The sequence below is a fragment of the Rhinopithecus roxellana genome, chromosome 15 (assembly GCF_007565055.1).
Source record: "Rhinopithecus roxellana isolate Shanxi Qingling chromosome 15, ASM756505v1, whole genome shotgun sequence".
Taxonomy (NCBI): domain Eukaryota; kingdom Metazoa; phylum Chordata; class Mammalia; order Primates; family Cercopithecidae; genus Rhinopithecus; species Rhinopithecus roxellana.
In genome coordinates this window covers 2,703,784-2,728,111 of record NC_044563.1, presented here as the reverse complement: position 1 = coordinate 2,728,111, position 24,328 = coordinate 2,703,784, and the positions used below count along the sequence as shown (strand labels likewise).

Sequence of the window (24,328 nt, the reverse complement as noted above, 5' to 3'; positions counted from 1 at the left end):
AAGAAAGAAAGAAAAGAAACTGCAGCTGTAACATGGAGAGAAAGTGGGGAAATGGCGCCTTTGCTGTCTTGGGGTTTTTCTCCTTCCAGGATGTAGAAACCTCCCAGTCCCTGCACTGGGTGGGAGGTGGGTTGGGGGGTGGGTGTTCCTACTGCCACCCCATTTAGCATCCTGTGCCCAGGGGAGGATGCACATGCAAAGGTTGCATGGACACCTTGGCAAAGCACTGGGACGCATGGGAATCGCAACTTGGCAACGCATTGAGCAAGGCGCGAGCTTTCCGTTCATAGAAGGGTTCCCCTTGGGGGTCAGCGAAATCCAGCCCCTCCCTGTCCTCTCTGCGCAACTCGGGCCGTAATGGACCCCATTAATCCCTTTTCCTGAACACCTTGGCAAGCCCTCCACCACAGCGGAAGACAGATTGGGGGTCCTTCTGTTGGAGACCCCCCCTGTTTCCTGTGTGAGACAGATTGGGGGTCCTTCTGGAAGATCTGTTCTGAGGGGAACCAAGGAGGCCTCGGGGCTGGACCTGCCTGCTGGGGCGGGAGGGGTTTCTAGAGTCTGTGTCCTCCCCACTGTGCAGTCACAGGGAGGAAGCTGGACCCGAGGGTCCATTCCCAGGTGAGCAGGAGGCGCTTCGTCAAGGGACATTGTGCATTATCCAGGAGCAGTCACGACCTGCTGGCGTCCCCGTGCCCTCCCTGCATCACGCATGATGACAATACCGTCTGCTGGGCAGGGGGAAGATTGGGTGGCTAACAGAATCGAAGCGCTCGAAACAGCCTGGAATGAGATTTACGGGTTGACTTTGTTGTTTCTGTTGTTAGGTGATTTTTATTCCTGTTTTGGGAGTCTCTCCGTATAAGACATTGGGCTGACCTCCCCCACCCAAGTTGGTGCCCCCAGGGTCCTACCTGCCAGGCTTTGTGTCTTATCTGCAGTGTGTGACCCCTGACCCTTGACGGATGGCATCGGGGAAGGAGTGGCTCTGAGGTGGCCACCTGGCCCTGGGGCTCCCTGGGCTGTCACACCCATGGGCTGACCAGAGCACCAACTGCAGCCCTGCATTGGCGGGTGGGAGTGGGGTAGCCACCTCACCTTGATACACCCAGGGGCAGCCTCAGCTCCTGGACATGAGGGGCCGCCCCAGGTACCTGCATACCCCAAGGAGAGCTAGGGTGGGACGTGTGGGCAGCAGGTGACCTTGTGACCTCTCTGGTCTTGGAAAGAAGGCTCCTACAGCCAGTCCTGGGTAATGTGAGCCAGGGAACAGAGGGGAGCTGGGATGACGATGCCTCTCCGGGATGATGATGGTACTGGCGGGGTACCATGTACCTGGTGGGCAGAGGGCACTGCCCAGGGTCCTGCCTTCCCTCAGTGCTCCTCTCTGCTGGGGGAGGCCCTGCGTGCTCACGGAGTGTTGAAAGTGGGCTACCGGGTCAGGGCCTTGTGTTCCCCCTCAGACTGGGACCCCTGAGTGTCCTCATAGGCCTCTCAGGAGGACATGCTGTGCTGGCTTCTCCTGGGCTGCCTTGGCCCTGGGAAGGGTGTCCTGGCTCGGCTGTGAGCCCCACCCTGCCTGTCCAGCACCTGAGGGATACAGGGGAGAGCTTGGCTGTGTGTGTCACACCTGGGTGGCACCACGCTGGCCCTTCACAGAGAGCACTGCTGTGGGCTGCCCCTTCCTAAGGCACCCATAGCTGAACCCAGCAGCCTGGCCAGGGAGACTCCACTGCAGTTATCCCCTCCCTCCTTCTGAGGACTCAATCTCTGTTAATACAGCCCGAGATGGTGGCTGCAATTTGGGAGACCTTGGCCAGGTTCTCCTCTGCAGAGGGAGCTCCTTGGCAGACCGCCGCAGACCCCACTCTCATGCTGCACTGACAAGCGATGGGCCCGGAGCTTGCGATGAATGTTCGTGTGAGTCTGGCTCCTCAGAGCACGGGGGCCACCTCTGCAGTCCTGCCAGGAGCTGCAGGGAAGAGCTCCTGTTAGTGTCCTTGGCCACAGGACAGAAGGACCAACCACAGGCCAGGCCGTGAGTGCCCCACCCCCACCACCACCTTCGGCCTCTGCAAGTGAACGCACCCTAGGAGCTTGTGTTCCTTCAGGGCGCGTGGCTGGGCCACGGGGACTCCAGCAGGGAAGGCTGGCTGCCTGAAGGAAGAGAGGCGCCAAGGGGCGGGGGGCGAAGCAGTGCTTGGACCCAGGGTCCAGGAGCCCAGAGAGGGGAGCCGAGGGACAGAGGGAGAGGCGGGGAGGCTGGATATGCCCTCAGGAGGCCTCTGGAAGTGGCTCCTCACTGTAGAGCAAGGCCTCCCTGGGGCGGGGGCTTGTCCAGAGGCCAGGGGAAGGGCTGCTACCTCCATCCTGCCACCAAACACCTGCGGGCAGCGCTGGGTGCCTGGGCTGGTGATTAAAGCTGCCTGCTCACTGGCTTTCCCCAGCTCACCAGAGGCCACTCCTCCCTGCCTGTCCCAGAACGGGCTCAACTCCATCACCGGGGTCTGTCTCCACCTCTGCCCCAGCCCGGTGGCTCCTCCTTCCCCCATCACTCCGGCAGGTTGCACGTGGCCCCACAGAACGCTGGCAATGGCACAGCTGGCACCTTTGGAACTGACGCCTCTGGCAGACCCCAGCAGGCTTGGCCATGGCCCCGGACCCTGGGGCCGCCCCTCCTGCACGGCCTCTGGTCTCTGCTCACTCAGCTGGCCGGTGACCACGTGCTCCTCCAGGGCTGGAGGCTTCCACTTGTCTGGCTCTCAGGCCCACTGCCTCATGGTCACCCCAGGGTCCCCTGAACAGGAACAGCTGCGGAAGGTCCTCATGGAGGTGGTGCGTGGGTGGGCAGTCGGGGAGACTGAGGCTGGAGGGTTTTGGGGGAGAGTGTGGGCCTGCTTGCACCCCAGGCTCCCCACTCGGTGTCAGTGATGACCCGTCACCCAGTCCCTGCCCTTGGAGCTCAGGTGCCCCTGGCGGGCGGAGAGAGACCTCAGTCTCAGCCACAGCAGCCGCATCCTCTTTGTTTTGCTCTGGTCTTCTGGTTGGAGTTTTTGCCCACATGCCTGGCTCCAGGCTGCGCTGGAATTAGGAGGATGAGTAGGCTGGGGCCAGATGAGGAGACACAGCCATATGCTCAGCTTCTCAGCTGCGTGTCCCTAGGTGGCCACAGCCCAGCCGCTTCTCCCTCTGTCCCCCCACCTGGGTAGTCAGTGGCCGGCAGGGCAGTCCACTGGGGGTGGCACACCGAGCCCAGGAGCCTCACCAGGAGGGCCAGGCGAGGGGGCACTGGCATCACCCAGAAGAGGCCCCAGGTGTACCTGAGGGCATTCAGGACAGAGGCCAGCCCCACAGCACAGCAGGCAGACGTCTCTTCTGGAAGTGGGTGTCCAGGCTCCCCTGGGCCCCCAGGTTCATGTCCTATTTCCAGTGTAAATGCTGAGGCTCAGCATGGCGGGTTTGAGATTGTGTCCACAACCCCAGCAGGCCCCTGCCTCCAGCTGCACTGCCTCCAAGTGACGGCCCCCACCCCCTTACCCCCTCCCCGGCTGACCGCTGCTGCCACCTGGCTGCAGCTTGCAACTGAAAATCAGAGTCTTCTTTCAGTTGGGACAGGGGGCTGGGTCTGGCTGGCACCTGGTGGGGCCAGGCCTGCCTCAGGGACCACGCCCAGCCCGGCCCCCATGGCCAGGGCTTCCTAGGGCTGGTGGAGTGATCGGCTATGGGGGTGTGGGGTTGGGGTACTAACGACCCCTGACCCGGTAGCTGCTCTGAGCCTTCAGTGGCCTGGTGTCGATCAGGAGGACAGGTGGACAGGGCCGGGGATGGGCTGGCCTGGCCGGGCCCACAGGCACAGGACTTGGCTGAGGCAGCCCGGAGAACACCCAGGCATGGCTCGAAGCCGCATCCTCAGCGGGGCAGGCCACTTCATGCGCCCCTCTTGAGGTCCACCCACTCCATGGCTGCCTCTGAGAAATGTCTTCCCAGAAGGAGGCCTGCCCTGCCCCGTCACCTCCTCTGCTATCTCCAAAGTGCATTTGGGGCTTGAGCTGTGCTCCTTTGAGGGGATCCCAGGCATGGTGTGGCCCACGAGACCTTGGATGGGCCGTTTCTCCTCTTGGGGCCCCAGTTTCTTCTTCATGTGTGTGTGTGTGTGATGGGGGTCTCACTTTGTAACCCAGGCTGAGTGCAGTGACTTGACCACAGCTCACAGCAGCCTCGACCTCCCAGGATCCAGCCATCCTCCCACCTCAGCCTCTCTAGTAGCTGGAACCACAGGCATGTGCCACCACAACCAGCTAATTTTTTTATTTTTGTAGAGACAGGGTCTCACTATGTTGCCCAGGCTGATCTCGATCTTCTGGGCTCAAGCGATCTGCCCGCCTCAGCCTCCCAAAGTGTTGGAATTACAGGTGTGAGCCATTACACCCGGCCCACTGCATCTTTAAAATGTGATGATGACCGCTGCTCTCTGCACCTTGCGAGCATTCTGAGAATCATATCAGATGGGATAGAACATCCAGGAGGGGCCGGGCGCGGTGGCTCAAGCCTGTAATCCCAGCACTTTGGGAGGCCGAGACGGGCGGATCACGAGGTCAGGAGATCGAGACCATCCTGGCTAACACTGTGAAACCCCGTCTCTACTAAAAAATACAAAAAACTAGCCGGGCGAGGTGGCGGCGCCTGTAGTCCCAGCTACTCGGGAGGCTGAGGTAGGAGAACGGTGTAAACCCGGGAGGCGGAGCTTGCAGTGAGCTGAGATCTGGCCACTGCACTCCAGCCTGGGTGACAGAGCGAGACTCCGTCTCAAAAAAAAAAAGAAAAAAAAAAAAAAAAAAAAAAAAAAAAGAACATCCAGGAGGGCCTGGGGGCTTTAAGGTCCATCAGTGCAGCAGATGTCCTGGGGAAGTCCCCGTCCCAAGCTCCCCAGGGCCCAGCTGCCACAGCTGAAGTGCATGCCACAGCTCTCTGAAGAGGCTGCTGCTCCTGCAGGGGTGGGCAGGCTGCCCACATTAGCACTAGGCATTCGGTCCACCCAGACACAGCAGCCTGGTCCCTTGTGCTACTGTCTGCTCTCAGGGAGGGCATCTGCTGCTGTGGTGGTCTCCATGGGGTGACTCAGGAGGCCTGGGTGGTTTGCTCACAGCAGGATCTTCATGGTCACTTGCACTGGGACCTTAGCAAGTTTCTGGAATGCAACTGTATGGTGTTGACATGATGGCTGCTGTCCTTTAACTGATGGCTGCTGTCCTTCCTTGGGACCCACTGACCTCTCCCTCCCATGTGTGAAGAGCCAAGCATGTGGGCTTACATTCCTTTATCCTTGTGATTTCAGAGCATTTCCACCCCCTGCAGTCTTGAATGAGAATCTATCTGGTTTAGGCAGAAGTATCTGTGCCAGATGTTGCTGCTGAAGCCTGACTGCGAGCTCCTGCTTTTCTGGCCCCTGCCAATTGATGGAGCACCCCAGTGGCCAGAGCCTCCTCTCTGCCCCCGTGCAACTCAGCCCAGCCCTGTCACTCTGGGCTGTGGGTGAGGAGGCCACACAGGTGTGGAGGGGGCTGGGTCTGGGCTCACACTCACCTCTGCAGGCGCCTTCCCCAGGGCCTCCTGTGGGCCTGGGACATCATCTCCCTGACTCAGAGCAAGCCCTGATTTACAAACAGGGCCCGAGAGATGAATGTGGCCAGCTGAGGCCACACAGCCATTGGAGACAGGGCTGAGCCCTTTTCCCCAGCTCTGTGGTCCCTGAGCCTCTGCAGGAGGACAGGGGAGGAATTGGGCACAGGGAGGATGCAGAGTGAGTCCAGGACTCCGTTGGATTCCTTCTCAGAGCTTCAGCCTTTCCCAGAGCCGAGGCAGTGTCTCTGCCCCGGCCGAGGTTTAGCTGAGTGTGGTCCCAGCTGACGGCTCTATGTGACCCGACGAGGCGCCAGTGACCTTTGTTTACAAAAATCCCTTTATCCCATCCTGAAGGCGAGTGTCTGGGAGGCAGGGAGTGGGGAGCACTTTGGAGGCCAGATAACTGCTGGGAAGGGGGAGGCAGGGGGCCATGTGCGCTGGCTCTGGGTGGGGACCCCGAGGGGCCTGGGCCCCATGCTGCCAAACAGCTGGCCTTGGCATGGGGTCAGAGAGCATGGCCCCTCCCCGAGTCTCCAGAGGCGAGCATCCTCTGGGACACAGAGCTGGCCAGGTGGAGGCAACCTGACCTGTCCCTCCGCATCTGCTCTGGGCTGGCACCACATGGGACCTCTTGTCCCCCAGTGGTGGGAGGGGTCTTTTGTTCCCCACATGAGAGACGGAAGGAAGAGCATGCTGCAGCCTAGGCAGTGGGGGTTGTGGAGGGGTGGTCAGCCCAGTGTCAGAGCTCACTTCCTTCCTGTGCCCTCGCCTCTGTCCCCTCCACAACTCCTAGGTGGCCCGGGAAACTCAGCAGGGCAGGAGGAAGTGGGAGCCATGAGGAGGGGACCAGGAGGTGCCTGTGGTTAACAGGAAGGGCAATCAAGCAGTAGCTCTGGGCATGGGTGGGACCTGCCGCGGGCAGGGCGGGTGTCTTCGCTGTGGTCTCAGGAGTGCAGCAGCTGCACAACACCATCACGGCCACCTGCAGTCCCCAAGAGCCCCACATGTCCGCCTGGCCTGGGCATTCTGCAGCCTTGGGCACAGGCAGGGGTGCGAGTCTGGGGCTGGCCTGGAGGAGGATGCTGGGGTCTCAGGAGAGGACCTGGAAGGGGCACCCATCCCTGCCTGCCCTGAGGAGGCCCTGAGGAGGGCCTCAGGAGTGGCCTCTGCCTGACTGCCACAGTTCTGGCTCTCTGTCCCACTTACTCCCTGGCCCTCCAGAACGTTCCCCGGCCCTTAGCAGCTCCAAAGTCTCTCAAGCCGCCTTCCAGCCATGAGCGAATTCATTCTAGAGATGCAGCATTGGCCTCTGTGTGTGCCCCACCTGACTGAGTCCAGAGGTGCTTGAGTAGTCAAGGAAATCATCTGGGCCTGTGTCCCCTCAGCGGAAGCACAGCCTTGCCCAGCCCAGCCAGGCTCAGCTAAGGGGAACCCACCTGGGCCAAAGCGAAGCACTGCCACGGTGCACTTCAGGTCCAAAGAGACGGGCGGGGGCAGTCAGCGGCTCCTGACGACCGACAGCAGGGGAAGGTTCCTGGACAAAGGGGCTGGGTCTCCAAGGAAGAAGGAGGAGCCCCCTGCAGAGGGCCAGGCAGAAGGAGAAGCCCAGCTCGGGGGCTGGGGTGCAGAGAAAGGGGGGCCTTCTGTGGGCCAGCCTTCTCCCGCGTTCCCTCTCCAGCCTAGTGGGACCATGAGCGAGAGGCTGGTGGTTGGCTCTGCCCACTGACCTGCACCTGGCACCCACACTCGCCCCTCCCCGACCGTCAGCCTCAGCCCCTCTCTGGGTCACAGGATCACCCTTACCCCACCCCTAAGTCCCAGCAGACCTCTGAGGAGATGCACTCACGCAACCCCTGTGGGCTCCCCAGCCATATGGCAGAGGAGGCTCTGCTCAGAGCCCATTCTTTCAGTGGACAGCGGGTCTCCACCGCAACCCAAATCCAAAGTGTTCCCTTCTGGTGCCCCCCTCCCTCCTTTCCAAAAGGCCCAAAGAGGCACAAAGTGGCACAAAGTCATGATTGAGAAGAGCGGCTGGGCAGGGCAGCCACCTGGGATGGGCCAGGGGCCAGCAGGAGGAGGGGCTGGGGGGCCAGCCCTGCCTCACCTTGAGACTTCACAGGCTGGGGAGTGGCCCCCACCCTGGTCACTAAGTCTACCCAACAGCTGAACAAAACCTGGCACTGCCCCAGGCAAGGGGCACTTAGAGAATTGGTTCCTGGGGGCACACGCGACCCCCCACGCTGGGAGTCGTGCCTGCTGGGTGGCCAGCGGATGGCTACAGGGGCAAACACAGGGCCCCTGGAGGGGAGCAGGAGGCCCTTCCTGTCCTGTCTGGTGACCAGCAGGAGGCCCACAAGGCGACTCAGCACCTGACACGACGTTGGAAGAGGAAATTTCCTTAGGCCCCCCAGGAATGGAAGCTGCAGAGGAGGGTCGTGGCTGATTTGGACTTGGGGTCGAGTGGTGGCTTCCAGGCCCACCTGTCACCTGCCTGTTTCCTGCTGAGCTCCAGGCCTGCACCCTTCCATCCTCCCAGGCTTGGCCAGAGCTGGGCACTGGGGACCACATACATTTAGTGACCCCCCATCTGCCAAGCCCTGCCTTCTTTCCCAGCCACTCCCTGTTCCCTGGCCTCCTGGCCTGGCCTCCAGAGTGAGCCTCCTTAGGGGACCTTGGGGTCTTGGGGCTGGGACCCCACCAGGCAGAAACGTGACCTTTCAGACTGGAATTGCCCACACTTCCTCTCTGGCCCCAGGGACAGTCTCGCTGTGGGAGGGGCACTCTTGGGCTCCTTCCTCCCAGGCCTCACAGCATCCCTTCTGCACTTGGACTTCAGGACTGTGGGGGCAGGATGAGACCACAGCTGGGGGTGGACACAGCACCGTGCACAGTGGTGGAAAAGGGTTTGGCAACTGCAGGCTGAGGCCCAGCTGTGTACAGATGAGCAGATCGTCACTGAGGGCTCTGGGGATGAAGGTGCTGCTGGCATCATGGACAGGCCAGCCCCCCAGGGAATGGAGGCTGCTGAGAGCGACCATCACATCAACCCTGGGCGGCCTCAGGCAGGCAGAATCCTGAGGGCTGGGCCCAGAGGGTCCACCTGGAGTCCTTGGTCGCTGGAGCCTGGCCCGGGGCTTCCCCGCAGGCAGTGCAGGCCAGTGGCGATTGCAGGCCTTTTGTGTTTCCCAGCTTGAGTGGGATCCCAGGTTGCTGCTGCCTCAGCCAGCGTGTCTGTTTCCTTGTCCACCCATCCTTTCCCTCTCTCCCTCCCCTCACAGGGGGTTCCCATGAGGGGCTGTGCTCCCTGAGGCTCCCAGCCTTTAGCTTTCACTGCTGTGGATGAAAGTCCTGCCAGTGCCGAGAGGGCCTCATTCCTCAGCAGCTCACACCCTGCAGATGCCAACTCTCCGTTATTCCTTAGGCAACGCCTGGTGTGGCAGATGGCCAGGGGATGGGAACCTCACTAGGGTTCCAGTGGAAATCAGCCCTGAAACTAACCCTGCTCACCTCTCTGAGGACTCTGCCCTGATCTGGAGACGTCAGGAACAGTGGGGAGGCAGACGGTCGCCCCAGGCACCTCCACTGGGGAGTGCCTGCCACACAACCACCCAGGGTCTCCACCCCAGAGCCGTGTGACACAGGACAGGCAGCCTGTGTGAATCCAGATGGGAAGCATCTGCCGCATATCCCTGCCCTGGCTGCTGGGACAGAGCCATGATCAGACCCTTCCATCCTTCACCTGCGCTGCATCTGTTGTGAGAAGAGAGTGTGCGAAGAACAAAGAAGTGCAATGTGGAGCCCTCCAAGGACTCCCAGTGTTACGTGGAGAATCCGAATTGACTCCCAGAGTGGCCAAGCCTCTGGGAAGTGACATGGAAGCTGAGAGTGGAATTTGAGGAGGACCCGGCCATGTGGAGATGGTGGGCGGGCACATTCAGCAGGAATGGGAGCATAAAGGGGCCAGTGTGGCTGGAGCAGAGTGGGCGCCAGAGTGGGCTGGGGAATGGGGTGGCAGGGAGGGCTTGGGGAACAGGGATGAGATGAGACTGGATTTGTTCTAAATGCCATGTGGAGCCGTTGGGGAGATGTGGCCTTTAAAATGAACAAAACACCTCCCCATCAGGTGACCATATGGGGGCACTCAGCTGGCACCTCTCAGCTATAGGGCATCAGAGGTCCAACGGATGGGGGACTCCAGAAGGGCTCCACAGACCAGGATGCCTTGTGATGCGAGCTGCTGCCCACCCTGTCTGAGTGGGTCAGAGGTGGTCTGCAGGGCGCAGGGCACTGGACACTGGTCTGGGGTTGTTGGCACACAGAGTGATAGTCCCTGGTACGTCTGGATTGGTGAGTGCTCCGTATCAGTGTTTCAGTCATTATTTGAATACCACCTCAGATGTGTCTGAGTGTGAGGTAAATGGGAAGGAAGGCGGAATCAGGCTGGTCAACTGACTGGCTGGAAAGCTTCATGGAGGGAGAAAGGGGTGGCAGGTGGGTGGGTGGATGGACAGACAGATGGACAGGAGGATGGGTAGATGCCTGAAAGGGAGGGAGGGTGGGTGGGTGGATGGATGCCTGGGAGGATGGATGGATGGATGGATGGATGGATGGTTTGGTGGGTGGATGGATGGGAGGATGGATGGATGAGTGGGTGGGTGGATGGACGGATGGATGGATGAATGGGTGGATGGATGGATGGATGGATGCCTGGGAGGATGAATGGATGAGTGGGTGGATGGATGAGTGGATGGATGGATGGATGGATGGATGCCTGGGAGAATGGGTGGATGGATGGATGGATGGATGGATGGATGGATGGATGGATGGATGAGTGGGTGGGTGGATGGATGGATGAATGGGTGAATGGGTGAATGGGTGGCTGGATGGATGGGAGGATGGCAGATGGATGGATGGATGAATAGGTGGATGGATGGATAGATGGGAAGACTGGTAGATGGATGGATGGATGGATGGATGGATGGATGGATGGATGGATGAATGGGTGGGTGGGTATGTGGATGGATGAATGGCTGGGTGGATAGGTGGATGGGTGAATGGGTGGGTGGATAGGTGGCTGGATGGATGGATGGATGCCTGGAAGGGAAGACGTATGTATGTATAGATGGAGGGATACCAGGGAGTGGGAGAATGTGGTGTATAGATGAGTGGATGATGGTGCTCACAGACTAAGAAGTCCCACTGGCTGTCATTGGTGCTGGGAGAAGGCATGTGGGGTGTCTGAGCAGAAAGGCACCAAGATCCCTACGCCCTCTGCATCTTGGCCCAGGTGGAGCTGGAGCAGACAGCCAGACAGGGCAGCTGAAGCTAGGTTGTGAGCCCCTCTCCCTGCCTCAGGAGGTTCCGAGTGAGGGAGAGCTACCTGGGCATCACTGTCACCACACTGCCTGGGACATCCCGGGGCTCTCTGTGGGTCCTGAGAGTAGAATCGCTGCTGACACATTGGCTGCCCAGTGCCCAGCCCAGCCGCGGTGCTTGGAAAATCTTAGCTGGCTGAGTGAGTAAGCCCGGCCTCCGCTCAGCTGCTGGTTCCCAGCCTGAGCCGCACCTGGGCAGGTAGGACATGTTTGTTGTGATTGACAAGTAGGGGCAGGACTTCTCACCCGCCCACTTCCCTGCGGCAGGTTTGCAGGTTCGCTGAGCCGAGCTGAAACACTGAGTGGGCAGATGCTCAGCAGCCGGGTTTTAGGATCGGTTCCACCTGGCTCAAGGATGGGCATTGCTGATTGTTAGCTCTGTGACCTGGGCCAAAACCCCAGCCTCTCTGAAACCAGCTTCCTTGTGTGTAAGATGGCCAAGGTCACGAGCTGAGCCAGGTGTCGGGTGAGGGAGGGGCTGGCCCAGCCTGGCTGCAGCCTTGGAGCCCCTCCCAACTCTGACTTCGGGACTGGGGGCACAGAGGGGGCTCTGGGGTGGTGGACAGAAGCCCCCGGGACTACAGACACCCTGAACCACCTAGCCCACTCCTGAAGGCACAGCAGGAAAGGCTCTGTGTGTCTGAAGCCCCGCCCATTAAAGCCCAGGGCCATGAGAGAAATCGAGGCCTTTGTCCCGGGCTTGGCAGGATGCTACTGGCCTGCCCAGAGGTGGCAGGAAGCAGCCCCAGAAAATTGGGAAAGGAGGAAAATTGACCAGTAGTTTTTAAGGAGCTCGTCCTTAGGAAGTGGACACAAGATGAGGAGCTGGAGAGGATGCTCTGCCAACCCCTATCAGGTCACGATTACAGGGTGGGGTCTTCCATTCCCTGAGCCACGATTTTCTCATCTGTAAAATGGGCTGAGACCTAGGTGGATTTGGCGCCGTCAACTTCAAGTGCCTGCAAAGGCATGACTGCCATCAGTTATCCTCTGCTTGGCCCAGCACTACTAGGGGTAGGGGTGTGGGGGAGCAGGACAGAGGGGACCGCCTGTTGTCCACAACCAACCTTCTTCCAGGGGAGGAGACGAGAAACCTGCTTCTGAACCCACAGGGGAAAAGCAGGTCTGCCAGTGAACGGGGCTGGGAGAGTGATGCAGGTGGGTGTCAGGGCCCGGCTGTGGGGCCTCCCTCTTTTGTGAAGCAGGGAGGAAGCTCCCACAGGGAATGCGACGTCTTGGGCTGGGCGTGGACGCAGATGTGCCTGCTGTGAGCGCCCAGAGCTCCCTCTCCTGCTGGGGTGCATGTGGGTGCAACTGAAACCCAAGCATCAGGCGGGCTTGACCAGAGGCACTCCTGGGACCCTTAGGTGGACAGCAGGCCAGGGTCCCGGACTGCCCAGCGCCATGCCAGTCACTCCTGGTGCTCAGGGGCCACCTGGTCTCACCCCGCTGCGTCTTCTCCATGGGGAGACAAGCTCTAGACCCCTCCCCACCACAGAGCGCTGTCACGTGGGAGGGAAATGCAGGAGGGAAAACCTGTGTCCCCAGGTGGGTCTGCTTGGCTGCGGCCAGGGTCTCACAGAACCTGGGGTGGGGATTCTGAGAAGGACGTCTTCTGAGGGTGCTGATGAGCCTCTCTGACCAGGGCTCCGTCCAGCCCTCCTGCCAGGCCTGGAAAGGGCTGGCACTAGCCAAAGCCATTCTCCTGAGCTGGGCTGCCCTGGGCGACCACCCACGACCAGGCTCCCAGGGCCCAGGCCTTCCTCACCCTGCCTCGGAAGTCCCCTGAGACCGGGACTTCTCAGCCAGGGGCACCCCCACCACGTGGCTCTGAAGCCCCTTCCTGGGCGGTGACCTCCTGCTGCGCCTCCTTCCTTCCTTCCAGAAGCCCCCGAGTGCCCACAGCATGAAGGAGGAGGCCTTCCTCCGGCGCCGCTTCTCCCTGTGTCCGCCGTCTTCCACCCCTCAGAAAGTCGACCCCCGGAAGCTCACCCGGAACCTGCTCCTCGGCGGAGACAATGAGCTCTACCCACTCAGCCCAGGTCAGTGCCGGCCGCGAACAGGGCATCCTGGCCCCCACCTTGGGCCCGGTGGGGTGACCCCAGGCAGCCCAACCCCTCCGTGCCCCTCGAGGTCCACAGCCTCCATGCTGGGGACTGTGCAGGTTTCATGATCAAAGGGTTTGTAGCTTGGTAGAGCGCCAGGTAATACGGCTTCTTGGCTTGACCTGTGGGGCCAGGTGAAGCCCATCTGGTTGAGGAGCGGGCTCCCACAGCCCAGGCTTTGGGAGTTATGTAGTGCAGTCATCCAAAACAGGCTCCAGGGACAGGTGACCTGAGCCCCAGTCCTGGCAGGGTAACCCCAGGCCAGCAACTTGACCTCTCTCGGCCTCAGTTGACTGATCTGTAAAATGGGACAATATTAGTACCTACTCCCAGCTACACACGGGTCCTGGGCTCTGGGAGGGAACAGTTGGAACCAGGTCTGCCTTCATGCAATTGTGGATAAAGCACCTAGCACACAGACTCAGAACCTCTGTCCGCCAATGCTGCCACGCTGCAGGCCCCTCGCTGGCACCTAACTATTCACAACCCTTGCCCCTTGGGCTGTGACTGCTGTCCCCCAGAAAACCCAGCCTTTCCTCCCCTGTTCCCCTGAGAGTAGGCGGTAGGGGCTGGCACCTGCCTGGAGGGCCTCGCCCCAGCCCTGCCTGGCCATGGTCATCTGTTCTGCCCTGGGGGGAGTGGGAGAGCTTTGGGCAGACCCACCATCCAGGCTCAAGGGGCGTGTGGATGGTCGCAGCCAAAGTCCCACCCAATAGGTGGAAAAAACGAGTCCCAGCGTAGAGGTGGCCTTGCTGAAGGTCCTATGCCAGGCAGGGACACTCGACACCCGACGAGGTAAATCCCACACCTTTTATTCCCTGCTGTCACGTTCACCCTGGCCAGAGCCTTAGAAGCACTTGCAAAGTCAGGGGTGGGGAGGAAGGGCCCGGTCCCAGCTGCTGGTCAGTTTCCGAGGGACTCGGACTGCAGAGCAACTGGCCCAGGCGGTGCAGAACGCGGGCTGGGAAGGGCCTTCTCCGAAGAACGGAGGCAGCAGGTCCCGGGCCAGGGGAGTGGGGTGGATGTGGACAGGCTGAGAGGAGAAGGACCCGCGCTGGCCTCCCCCTGCCCAGGGCACCTGCACCCTATCCCTTTGAATGCTCCTAGGGCCCCCGCCTTTGAGTCCTCCCGGCCAGGAGGCAGCATCCACCTGGAAAGTAGTTTGCTAGCGGCCACAGGCCCAGGCCCCAGAACCATATGAGAAAGCACCAGAGGAACGAGCGCCCCTGCTGGCCTCCCTCCAGCACTGCGGGTCAGGCGCGTAGCACTCTGCAGATGGGGAAGCAGAGGCTCTCCCGGGTGGGGGAGCAGCCACCGCCGGCCAGAGGCAGCGATGTCCTGTGACTGTGAGTGGCCACAGTCCAGGACCTTTGGACAGAACCACTTCCTCAGGTCACTGTTCTGGCTTTTCCGTTCTTCGTCCCCACCCAGTCCCTGCCCAGGGCTGTCAGGGAAGGACGGCTGCAGACCCCAGGCCTTCCAGCTGGTCTGTGGCGTCTGTCCGTACGCCCAGCCTATTGCTGGCCTGTCACCTGTGGTCTTGGCAGGATGGGGCTCACTGCAGACCTCAGCCCCTTCGAGTCTCAGTGCCAGGGACCGGGGCAGTCAACCCTCACCCACCAGCCACAGAAGGCAGCGGAAGTGGCCCTACTGGGCAAGCCTCAGGCCTCAGGCCTCCCCTGCAGCCATGCCTTCCTTCCTCCTGTCGGTAAATCGTATCTTGGGAAACTGGCACCAAAGGAAGCAGAGCCAGGGAAGGGGAGGCCATTTCCCCCAGGAGCAAACGCAGACACCTCAGGTCTCCCTCCCTCGCCTCTCCCTCCTTACCCAGCCTGCCAGGGTGGGATGACAGACAGGACTGACCACCTCCCAGCAGGAGCCCCAGCACATAGAGACCGGCAGCATCCGGCCAGAGGGATGCACAGTCCAGGGGCCCCAAACCTGCCGTGTGCCTTTGAGACTGGATGTCACATTCTTTGTCTGAAAACTGGGGACTCTGGCCTTAACAGACCCCAAATTGCACACCACAGCAGGCCCAGGGCACCGGTTCCTACCAGCTCCTGTCCCAGCTTCCTCCCTGTAGGTCCTGGAGGCCCTGCCAGATCTCCTGGGTCCCTCCCACAGTGACGCTCGCTGGCGTTTATTACACCTCTCAGGCAGTGTCCTGTTTCTGCTACCACCTCCGGCTGGCTTCCTGCCCCTCCCAGGCCGTCCACACCCACCCCTCGCCTGCAGCACACAAGGCAGCCAGCCTGAGAAGCCTGGCCTGCCCACCATGCCTGGGTCCTAACTCCCAGTGCTCTCTTGCAGGGAAGGACATGGAGCCCAACGGCCCACCGCTTCCCAGGGATGAAGGACCACAGACCCCAAGCTCTGCCACGAAGGTGCCACCGGTAAGAGCCTGGGTATGGGGGGATCCATGAGCCAGAGCCTGGCCCTGGGGACAGCAAGAAACGGCTGGGGAAAAGGACAGCAGGGCGTCCAGCTGAGCCTGCCATTCCAGCCTGTTCCGGGGAAACAGCTCGCAATCCCAGACTGTGCTGCTCCGGGAGGGCTGCTGATGGATATTTGGGCTGTTTTCACCGTATAGCTGTCGTGAAAAATGCTTCTGTGAACATGTGTGCACGTGTATTTATCAGTTTTCAGTTCTCTCGGGTATAAACCTAGAGTGGAATTGCTAAGTCACATGGTAATTCTGTGATAATGCAGAATTCTCAAAATTCTCTGGTTTAACTTTGGGAGGAACTGCCAAACTCCTCTCACAGTGGCTGCACCATCTTACACGGCCACCCACACAGTGCACAAGGGCTCCAGTTCCTCACATCCTCACCAACGCTTGCTATTTTCTGATTCGTTCTTTTCTTTTCTTTTCTTTTTTTTTTTTTTTTTGAGGCGGAGTCTCCCTCTGTCCCCCAGGCTGGAGTGCAGTGGCACAATTTCGGCTCGCTGCAAGCTCTGCCTCCCAGGTTCACACCATTCTCCTGCCTCAGCCTCCCGAGTAGCTGGGACTACAGGCGCCCGCCCCCACGCCCGGCTAATTTTTTGTATTTTTAGTAGAGACGAGGTTTCACCATGTTAGCCAGGATGGTCTTGATCTCCTGACCTTGTGATCCGCCCGCCTCGGCCTCCCAAAGTGCTGGGATTACAGGCGTGAGCCACTGCGCCCAGCCTCTAAATTATATTTTTAAGGAATTTTCATAGGTTGCAAAGTTCTGGTCAGACTGAAGTTCACGGTTCTGAGCAGCACTTCTCATCTCTCAGGTGCCTCCTTGTGGCACTGTGCGCTGATGCACAGTAGCACTGAGGAGCGAGCAGAGGACCTGGCGTGCCTGGACGGGGTACCCACCTGGCCTGCAGGAGGGAGGAGTGGGCAGGCACTCTCTGCAGTGCTGGGGCTGCAGGGGCTGCAGTGACCAGACCCCAAGGGTCCTGCCCATTTGGGGAGCAGGGGTTGCAAGTGCTCCGTCCCATGCCCCACAGTCTTGTCTCTATTTTCCCCTGTTACCTCAAACAAGCACAGCTCCATTCAGCTGCATCTGGTGGGAAACTGGGCAGAGGGGAATTGGCAGCGGGTTCGTGCATCCATCCATCCATCCATCCATCCATCCATCCATCCATCCATTCATTCGAGATGCTTGCTAAGCCCCCAGCTGCCAGTGTGAATGGGCAGTAGGGTAGAACCCTCCCCTGGGAGGAGCCATACACAGTCATCAGTTCACCACAGAAATGGCTGTGTGACTGTATTGCAAAAGTCCTGGGCGGGCCAAGGGTGGTATGTGTCACCAGGACCTGTGCCAGCAGGGACATGAGCTGTCCTACTTCTGGGGAAGCAGCTCAGGGAGAAAGAAAGGAGCAGGGGCTACCCAGCCACAGGGAAGAGCATTCCAGACTGGGAACAGCATGTGCCAAGGTAACTAAGGATGCCGTGAACAAGACTGTAGCTCAGGGGACTCCCAGGAGGGCAACTTAGGACATCTTCTCTGCCAGCCTGGGTCCCTGGAGACCTGTCACCTGGCCAGGGTCTAGCACATGCCTTGTCACTTGGATCTGCCTCCTCCTTATCACTCATCATCAGCCCAAAGATGGCTTCCAAGTCAGAGCCCCCCAGGCGCCCCGTCTTGTACTCTTTTCTTCTTGTGATCCTGAATGCTCTGACTTGGTTAAGAAAGTGCCACACTGGAGCGACACTGCCTGGGTTCAGTCCCAGCTCAGCTCCTTATTAGCTGTGTGACCTTGGGCAGGTTTCTGAACCTCTCTGTGTGTAGGCTCTTCCTCTGCACATTGCTGGTAATAACAATGATGATCTGAGCTGTGGGATCTGATGGGCTTACACCCATGCATAGGACTGCAGAACCGCATCGCTCACCTGACCCCTGGCTCCTCCCACCTCTGCATGCTGGTGGCTGGTCTGTCTCTCCCTGAAAGAGCAGGACACTGGTATCTTTACTTTCTAACCTCAGTGCCTAAGGCCAAGCCGGGCTCCCAGTGCTGCCAGGACTGCCAGTCCTTGGAATGGTTCCATGCCCTGCCCCTTGCTAGCTCTTCACTTCTCTGTGCCTTGATTTCCCAGGCACAGAAATAAAATAGGGACTGTAACCGGCCCCACCTCATGCTTCACTGCAGAATGAAGGAGATGAATACAGGCAGCATCCGAACAGGACCTGGGGCCCCAGCAGACAAGGCTTTAGCTCTGTACTTAGCACCATCATGATTGGGGTGGTGGGCAGTCCCCAGCATCCTGGGCTTCCGGCCAGGAGGAGCCCTGAGGTAGGCTTTCCTCGCACTGGAGGCTCCCCTGGAAAGTGCTGAGCACCCGCAGATGCCCAGCCAGAGCAGGGCAGGGCGGGCACGCTTTCTCTGGAAAAGGCCAGACAGCATTTAGGCCCCGCCGCGGCGCAGGCTCCGTTCCAGGTTCTCGGTGCAGCCATCCAAGCGCGAGAACAGCCACAGACAACGCGTGCCAGATCGCCTGGCTGTGTGCCAAGAAAACCGTATTTATGGACTCCTCATTTGAATTTCATATAATTTTCACATCTCACAAAATATTCTTGTGATTTTTTTTCAACTGATTAAAACTGTGGAAGCTGTTCTTAGCTTGCAGACCACATAGAAGGAAGCAGCAGGCAGGATTCAGGTCGTAGCTTATTGTCCCCGGCCTGCAGCCTTTAGACCTGGTTCTATGTCCTAACTCCCCCCCCTACCTGGCCTCAGGTTCCCCATCTGTAGAAGAACCATGGTCCCTTCTGCCTCCAAGATCTTGGGACTGCTGCCCTGGGCCCGTGCAGTCAGCCACGTGTTGGACTCGGGTTCGGGGCTGGACAGTGACGCCCGCCCTTGGCTCCCAAAGGATGGGGTGGGCACCTCCACTACACACCCCCCACCAGCACATTGGCCCTGCCCAGAGCTGGGCACTTGCAGTGGCCAAGGAGCAGCCATGCTGGGTACCGTGCAGGGAAGACAAGGCAGGGAAGCTGTTCTTTTCGGTGGATGCAGGGCTGGTCCCCAGAGACCCAGCCTGTGTGCTTGTTGCCACCATGTCGTGGCCACCGCCGAGCTCCCCTTCTGCGAACTCCACCCTCTGGCGCCCTGACTGCCTTCCTCAGAGGCCTCCCAGGTGTCCCCTCAAAGAGGACCGTCCCTCAGGGCTCCATCAGACCCATGGAAAGTCCGCCCTGAACCCTTATGTCCCCACATGTCCCTCCTTCCTGACTGTCCTGCCGCATCCCAGCATGTGCCCCGAGGAGGATGGGTCTCCCCCGGTCACTGGCACGCGCCCACTGGGGGGCTCTCGTCAGCCACCCTTGTTCTTCCCTCCCCACATGGCAGCCCTGGAAGTTCTGGTCAAGGGGACAGAGGGTGCCAGGTGGGAGGGAAGCAGAGCACCCTTCTCTGACCTCTGCCTCTCATATCCTTGGCATCAGGCCAACCTGGGCTCCTAGCCCTGGGCCAGCCCCTGTGCCCGGTCCACCATACCCACTTCTCTCTCGTAGGCCGAGTACAGGCTGTGCAACGGGTCAGACAAGGAGTGTGTGTCTCCTACCGCCAGGGTCACCAAGAAGGAGACTCTCAAGGTGAGTCCAGGCCCGGGGAGGGTGCAGCCGTGTCATTGTCAGACCGATGGCCACCTGAGCCAGGGAGATCACCCTCCCCACCTGTCAAAAGGAGGGGGACAAACCGCACCTGGTCGCCTCCACGCCCCCCGCTTCCTCTCCTGCCCCTGCCCCTGGACCCCGCCCGGGCCGGACGGTGGGAGGAGCTGGGGCAGCTTGGTGCCTTCTCCCATGACCCACCGCGGGTGCCCTGGGCCCAGGTGCAGAAGGAGAACTACCGGCAGGAGAAGAAGCGTGCCACGCGGCAGCTGCTCAGCGCTCTGACAGACCCCAGCGTGGTCATCATGGCTGACAGCCTGAAGGTAGGTGACACCCGGCCTCTGGCCACCCAGGACACGGGTCAGCATGCTGCTGCCATAGCAAAGGACCACAAGTGGGGTGGCCTGAAACGATGGAAATTCACTTCCCTGCATCCAGCCGCATCACTGCAGCCTCTGCTCCATCCTCATGCGGCCTTTCCTTATCCACCTGTCTCCCCCTTTCTGTAAGGGCACTGGTGGTAGGAATTAGGACCACCTTACTCCAGTGTAACCCCATCTTCACCTGATTATGTCTGCAAAGACCCCATTTCTGAATAAGGTGGGGCCTGGCCAGTGGGTGGAGGGCACTGGGGAGGGAGGCATTGCTGCGGCTTCCGGGAGAGGACCCCACATCAGGGCGGGGTGTCCTGTGCTCAGACCTCACGAAGACCACGGCCGTTCACTCAGCCTCTGAGCCTCCATTTCCCCTTGCGCACAGTGGAGGTAAAACTACCCAACTCGAAGGCTGCTGGGCAGCGCATACCAGATAAGTATGCCCGGCCCTGGTGTCTGCAGAGCCCTGGCCCATGTGGGCTCCTTCTACCCACATACCAAAATTATGAATCAAAAGTTAGGTGCAAAAGTGAGTGTTCAGAATGAGAAAAGAAGTGACAACTACTTTCAGAATTTACAGAGCTGCCAGGCCAGGCGCGGTGGGTCCCGCCTGTAATCCCAACACTTTGGGAAGCCAAGGCGGGTGGATCACCTGAGGTCAGGAGTTTGAGACCAGCCTGTCCAAAATGGTGAAACCCCATCTCTACTAAAAATACAAAAATTAGCCCGGCATGGTGGTGGGTGCCTGTAATCCCAGCTACTTGGGTGACTGAGGCAGGTGAATCGCTTAAACCTGAGAAGTGGAGGTTGCAGTGAGCCGAGATTGTGCCACTGGCCTGGGCAACAGAGACTGTCTCAAAAAAAAAAAAAAAGAAAAGAGTTTACAAAGCTGCCAGTTACAATAGTCGCGCCACTCATTGCTGGTTCCTCCCTAAGGGCCTTGACCTTCAACATGACCTTCACAAGTAAATTTGTCCTTGCTGCCACATGTTTCTTTGCATTCACCATAACACATGGGCTCCTTTTAAAACCTAAATGAGGACCCTGCCCCAAGTTCCACTCTGAGTCCTGGGGTCCTGCTCGCCGTGGCCTGGCCCCTGCTCGGGCATGCGACAGACACAGGACACCACCCCAGGGAGTGGGGGCGAGGAAAGGGTGAGTTCTGAGCTGGTGTGGGGGAGTGAGGGAAGAGAAATGCCCCTCGGCAGCCCACCTTGGTCTGTGCCTGGCTCCCCGCCAAGCCATCAAGATGCCCCGGGGTGGTGGCCCCGGAGGGTGGGCATTGACGCCAGCATCCTCCCTCAGATCCGTGGCACCCTGAAGAGCTGGACCAAGCTGTGGTGCGTGCTGAAGCCGGGGGTACTGCTCATCTACAAGACGCCCAAGGTGGGCCAGTGGGTGGGCACGGTGCTGCTGCACTGCTGCGAGCTCATCGAGCGGCCCTCCAAGAAGGACGGCTTCTGCTTCAAGCTCTTCCACCCGCTGGATCAGTCCGTCTGGGCTGTGAAGGTGCTGCAGAGGGATGGGGTTGGAGATAGAGGCCCCGTAGGGCCAAGGGGCTCATTCCTGGAGGGTGGAGGGTGGAGCCAGCCAGCTACATGGCCCCCTGGGGGCGTTGGGCAGGTCTCTCACCTTCTCTGAGCCCCACATGCGGTGGGGGGCGGGGTGGGGGTGGGGGGGATGATGATCAGATGTGGTCACTGGTCATCCAAGTGAAGCAAGCAGTAGGCTGCAAGGAGGTGGCCAGCTGGCAGCAAGGTCACCCCAGCCCCTCACCCAGCTGCTGTCCAGGAGGGAGAATAGTAGCCACTCCCCAGGGGTGGCTGAGGAGCAGTTTCCGGCCCTCACCCCTCCTAACCGGGGCTGCCCTGCCAGGTCTAATGGGTAGGAAACCAGAGAAACCCAGAACACCTGGTTGCATTTGGATTTCAGCGAAACATCAGGGTTCTTTCATACGAGTCTGACCCCGGTCGTGCATGGGAAATACTTAGACCAAAAAGCTACTCGTGGTTTTTCTGGGATTCAAATGTCACTGGGCATCCTGGATGTGCATTTGCTGATTCTGGCCACCCCGAGTCGGGAGGCTCAGAGCTGGAAAGCTGAGGGCAGAGCTGCTGGCTAAGAAAAGGGACAGAGCTCCCTCACCTACCCGCCTCCCTGCAGCCAACTGTCTACCTGGCCAGGTGCCTGGCCCCACCTGGTGGCCCTGTGGCCCTGGGGGTATCCAGGTGGTCCCAGGCGTGGGTCCGCATGGTTCTGCCTGACCTGTCTGTGTAGCTGGTCCTGGGTGTTGCCTTGGGTGACACCCAGATCCTCTCTCTCCAGGGCCCCAAAGGCGAGAGCGTGGGCTCCATCACACAGCCCCTGCCCAGCAGCTACCTGATCTTCAGGGCCGCCTCTGAGTCCGATGGTAAGTGCCTGACAGCTTGCGCCTCTCTCCAGTGCCCCCACCTGAAGTGGGCCCCCTTTTGAGGTTGTAACCCAGGTACAGGTGGCCCCAGTTCAGTCCCTTCCACTGCCTGGGGGCAGCCTGAAGTCTGGCCAGGATGAGTCTGGCTCAGAGCCAGGCCTGCACTCACAGAGCCCCCATTCCTAGCCTCAGTTCCCCATGGGTGAAACGTGACATTAAAATACCACCTGTCAAAGGCCAGGCGTGGTGGCTCACACCTGTAATCCCAGCGCTTTGGGAGGCCGAGGCAGGTGGATCACTTGAGGTCAGGAGTTTAGGACCAGCCTGGCCAACATGGTGAAACCCCAACTCTACTGAAAAATACAAAACTTAGCCAGGCATGGTGGCAGGCGACTGTAATCCCAGCTACTCAGGAGGCTGAGACAGGAGAATTGCTTGAACCCGGGAGGTGGAAGTTGCAGCGATCCAAGATCGTGCCATTGCACTCCAGCCTGGGCAGCAAGAATGCAAGTCCATCTTAAAATAAATAAATAAATAAAAACACCTGTCACCTCAATGGTATGAGAACCCAGTGACATTATAAAAGCACTCATATAACAATTACTGAGCTCCAACCACATGCTAGTGTGAACCCCAAACATTTGAGACAGGTCTCAGATAATTTAGAAAGTTTATTTGGCCAGGCTGGGTGCAGTGGCTCACACCTGTAATCCCAGCACTTTGGGAGGCCAAAGCAGGTGGATCACCTGAGGTCAGGAGTTTGATCAGCCTGATCAACATGGCGAAACCCTGTCTCTATTAAAAATACAAAATTAGCTGGGCATGGTGGTGGGTGCCTGTGATCCCAACTACTTGGGAGGCTGAGGCAGGAGAATCACTTGAACCCAGGAGGCAGAGGTTGCAGTGAGCCAAGATCAGGCCACTGCACTCCAGCCTGGGCAATAGAGGGAGATTCCATCTCAAAAAAAAAAAAAAGTTTCTTTTGCCAAGGTTGAGGCCACACCTGTGACACAGCCTCAGGAAGTCCTGACGATGTGCCCAGGGTGGTCAGAGAGCACAGTTTGGTTTTATACATTTTTAGGGAGACATGAGACATCAGTCGGCACATGCAAGATGAACATTGGTTCGGTCTGGAAAGGCAGGACTATCAAAGCAGGGAGGGGGCTTCCAGGTCATAGGTAGATTAGAGACAAATGGTTGCATTCCTTTGAGTTTCTGATGAGCTTCTCCAAAGGAGGCCATCAGATATGCATTTATCTCAGTGAGCAGAGGGGTGGCTGAGTAGAATGGGAGGCAGGTTGGCCCCAAGCAGTGCCCAGTTTGACTTTTCCCTTTAGCTTCGTGATTTTGGGAGCCCAAGATATTTTCATTTCACATTTCCCCCCTTTTTCTTTTTAAAAATCTTTTGGAGAAAGCATTTTAGAAGAAAACGAGTCTCTGGTCTCAGGTTCCACCTGATCTCTCATGGCTAGGATGGTTTATTCCTACACAGGTAGGTCCCAAGTTATTAGGAAAGCTCATTTTTAGAAGATTATGAAGTCTTGTGTCCTATGAAGAGAAAATAGGGGGAGGAAGGGAGAAAAACAACGACAAACATAAGAACAAACATAAGAAATTGGTATAGGCCACATTACTCTGAAGTCCATACATCAGTAGGCAGGTATGAAAGTGGCTTATGTATGTAAGTAGGTTGCTGTTATTTTCTTCTGAAGTTTAAGTTGCCTAGCTTCAGTTTGCAGGGCTTTAAGAAAGCACAGCTTAGTCTTCAGTGACTCCAAATTAGGAAAAACGGGGAAAAAAAAGAAGGAAAAAATTTGAAAACATTATTTTGAAGACTTGTAGCCAAGAAAAGTTAGAATTTCGTCCAAACTGTAGAAAATAACAAAAATTGAAAAACATTAGGGAAGACTAGAATCTAACAACAACTGTACTATAGGTTTTGAAACAAATTTTTTTTCTCCAGTTTCCCATTTTAACTAAGGACGAATCGTGGTAGGACTGGTTTGCTTTATTATACTTGGACTAATTATTTCTATACACTGCAGCAAGAGTAATTATTTTTTCCATAGTCTTTTAAATTGTCTTTGATGGAACTTTGTTCCATAGAAGGAATCTCAGATAAGACTTTTTTAAAACTGAGCCCAGTCATGGATTTGTGCCATGAAATGCCTATAAATTGGGTGAATTATCATCTTCTTGAAGTTCCAAGATAAATTTGGAGCTCCTGGGCCTGTCAGAAAGTGACATTCTTTACTTACCACAGGTCAGGGACTGCGTAGACGAGGGATGAGGCCAGTTTTTCCAAGGGGCTTTCATTGGCTCCATAAGTCAAGTTTGAGTCCTTAAAGGAAAG

At 58.5% G+C, this 24,328-nt stretch overlaps 1 protein-coding gene across 3 annotated transcripts in view; it reads left to right on the top strand.

Moving 5' to 3' along the window:
- OSBPL5 (oxysterol binding protein like 5) overlaps positions 1-24,328 on the top strand; it is an 80,149-nt gene that overhangs the window by 23,711 nt on the left and 32,110 nt on the right. For 2 of the 3 annotated variants that reach the window (XM_030918205.1, XM_030918203.1), the window contains exons 2-7: positions 12,883-13,039; positions 15,413-15,495; positions 19,093-19,173; positions 19,413-19,514; positions 20,871-21,074; positions 21,891-21,975. In XM_030918205.1, coding sequence (XP_030774065.1) covers positions 12,904-13,039; positions 15,413-15,495; positions 19,093-19,173; positions 19,413-19,514; positions 20,871-21,074; positions 21,891-21,975 — 691 coding nt within the window. In that variant the 5' untranslated portion in view covers positions 12,883-12,903. Of the gene's footprint in view, positions 1-1,782; positions 2,039-12,882; positions 13,040-15,412; positions 15,496-19,092; positions 19,174-19,412; positions 19,515-20,870; positions 21,075-21,890; positions 21,976-24,328 lie in introns of all 3 variants that reach the window. The other variant, XM_030918204.1, reaches the window with a different exon arrangement.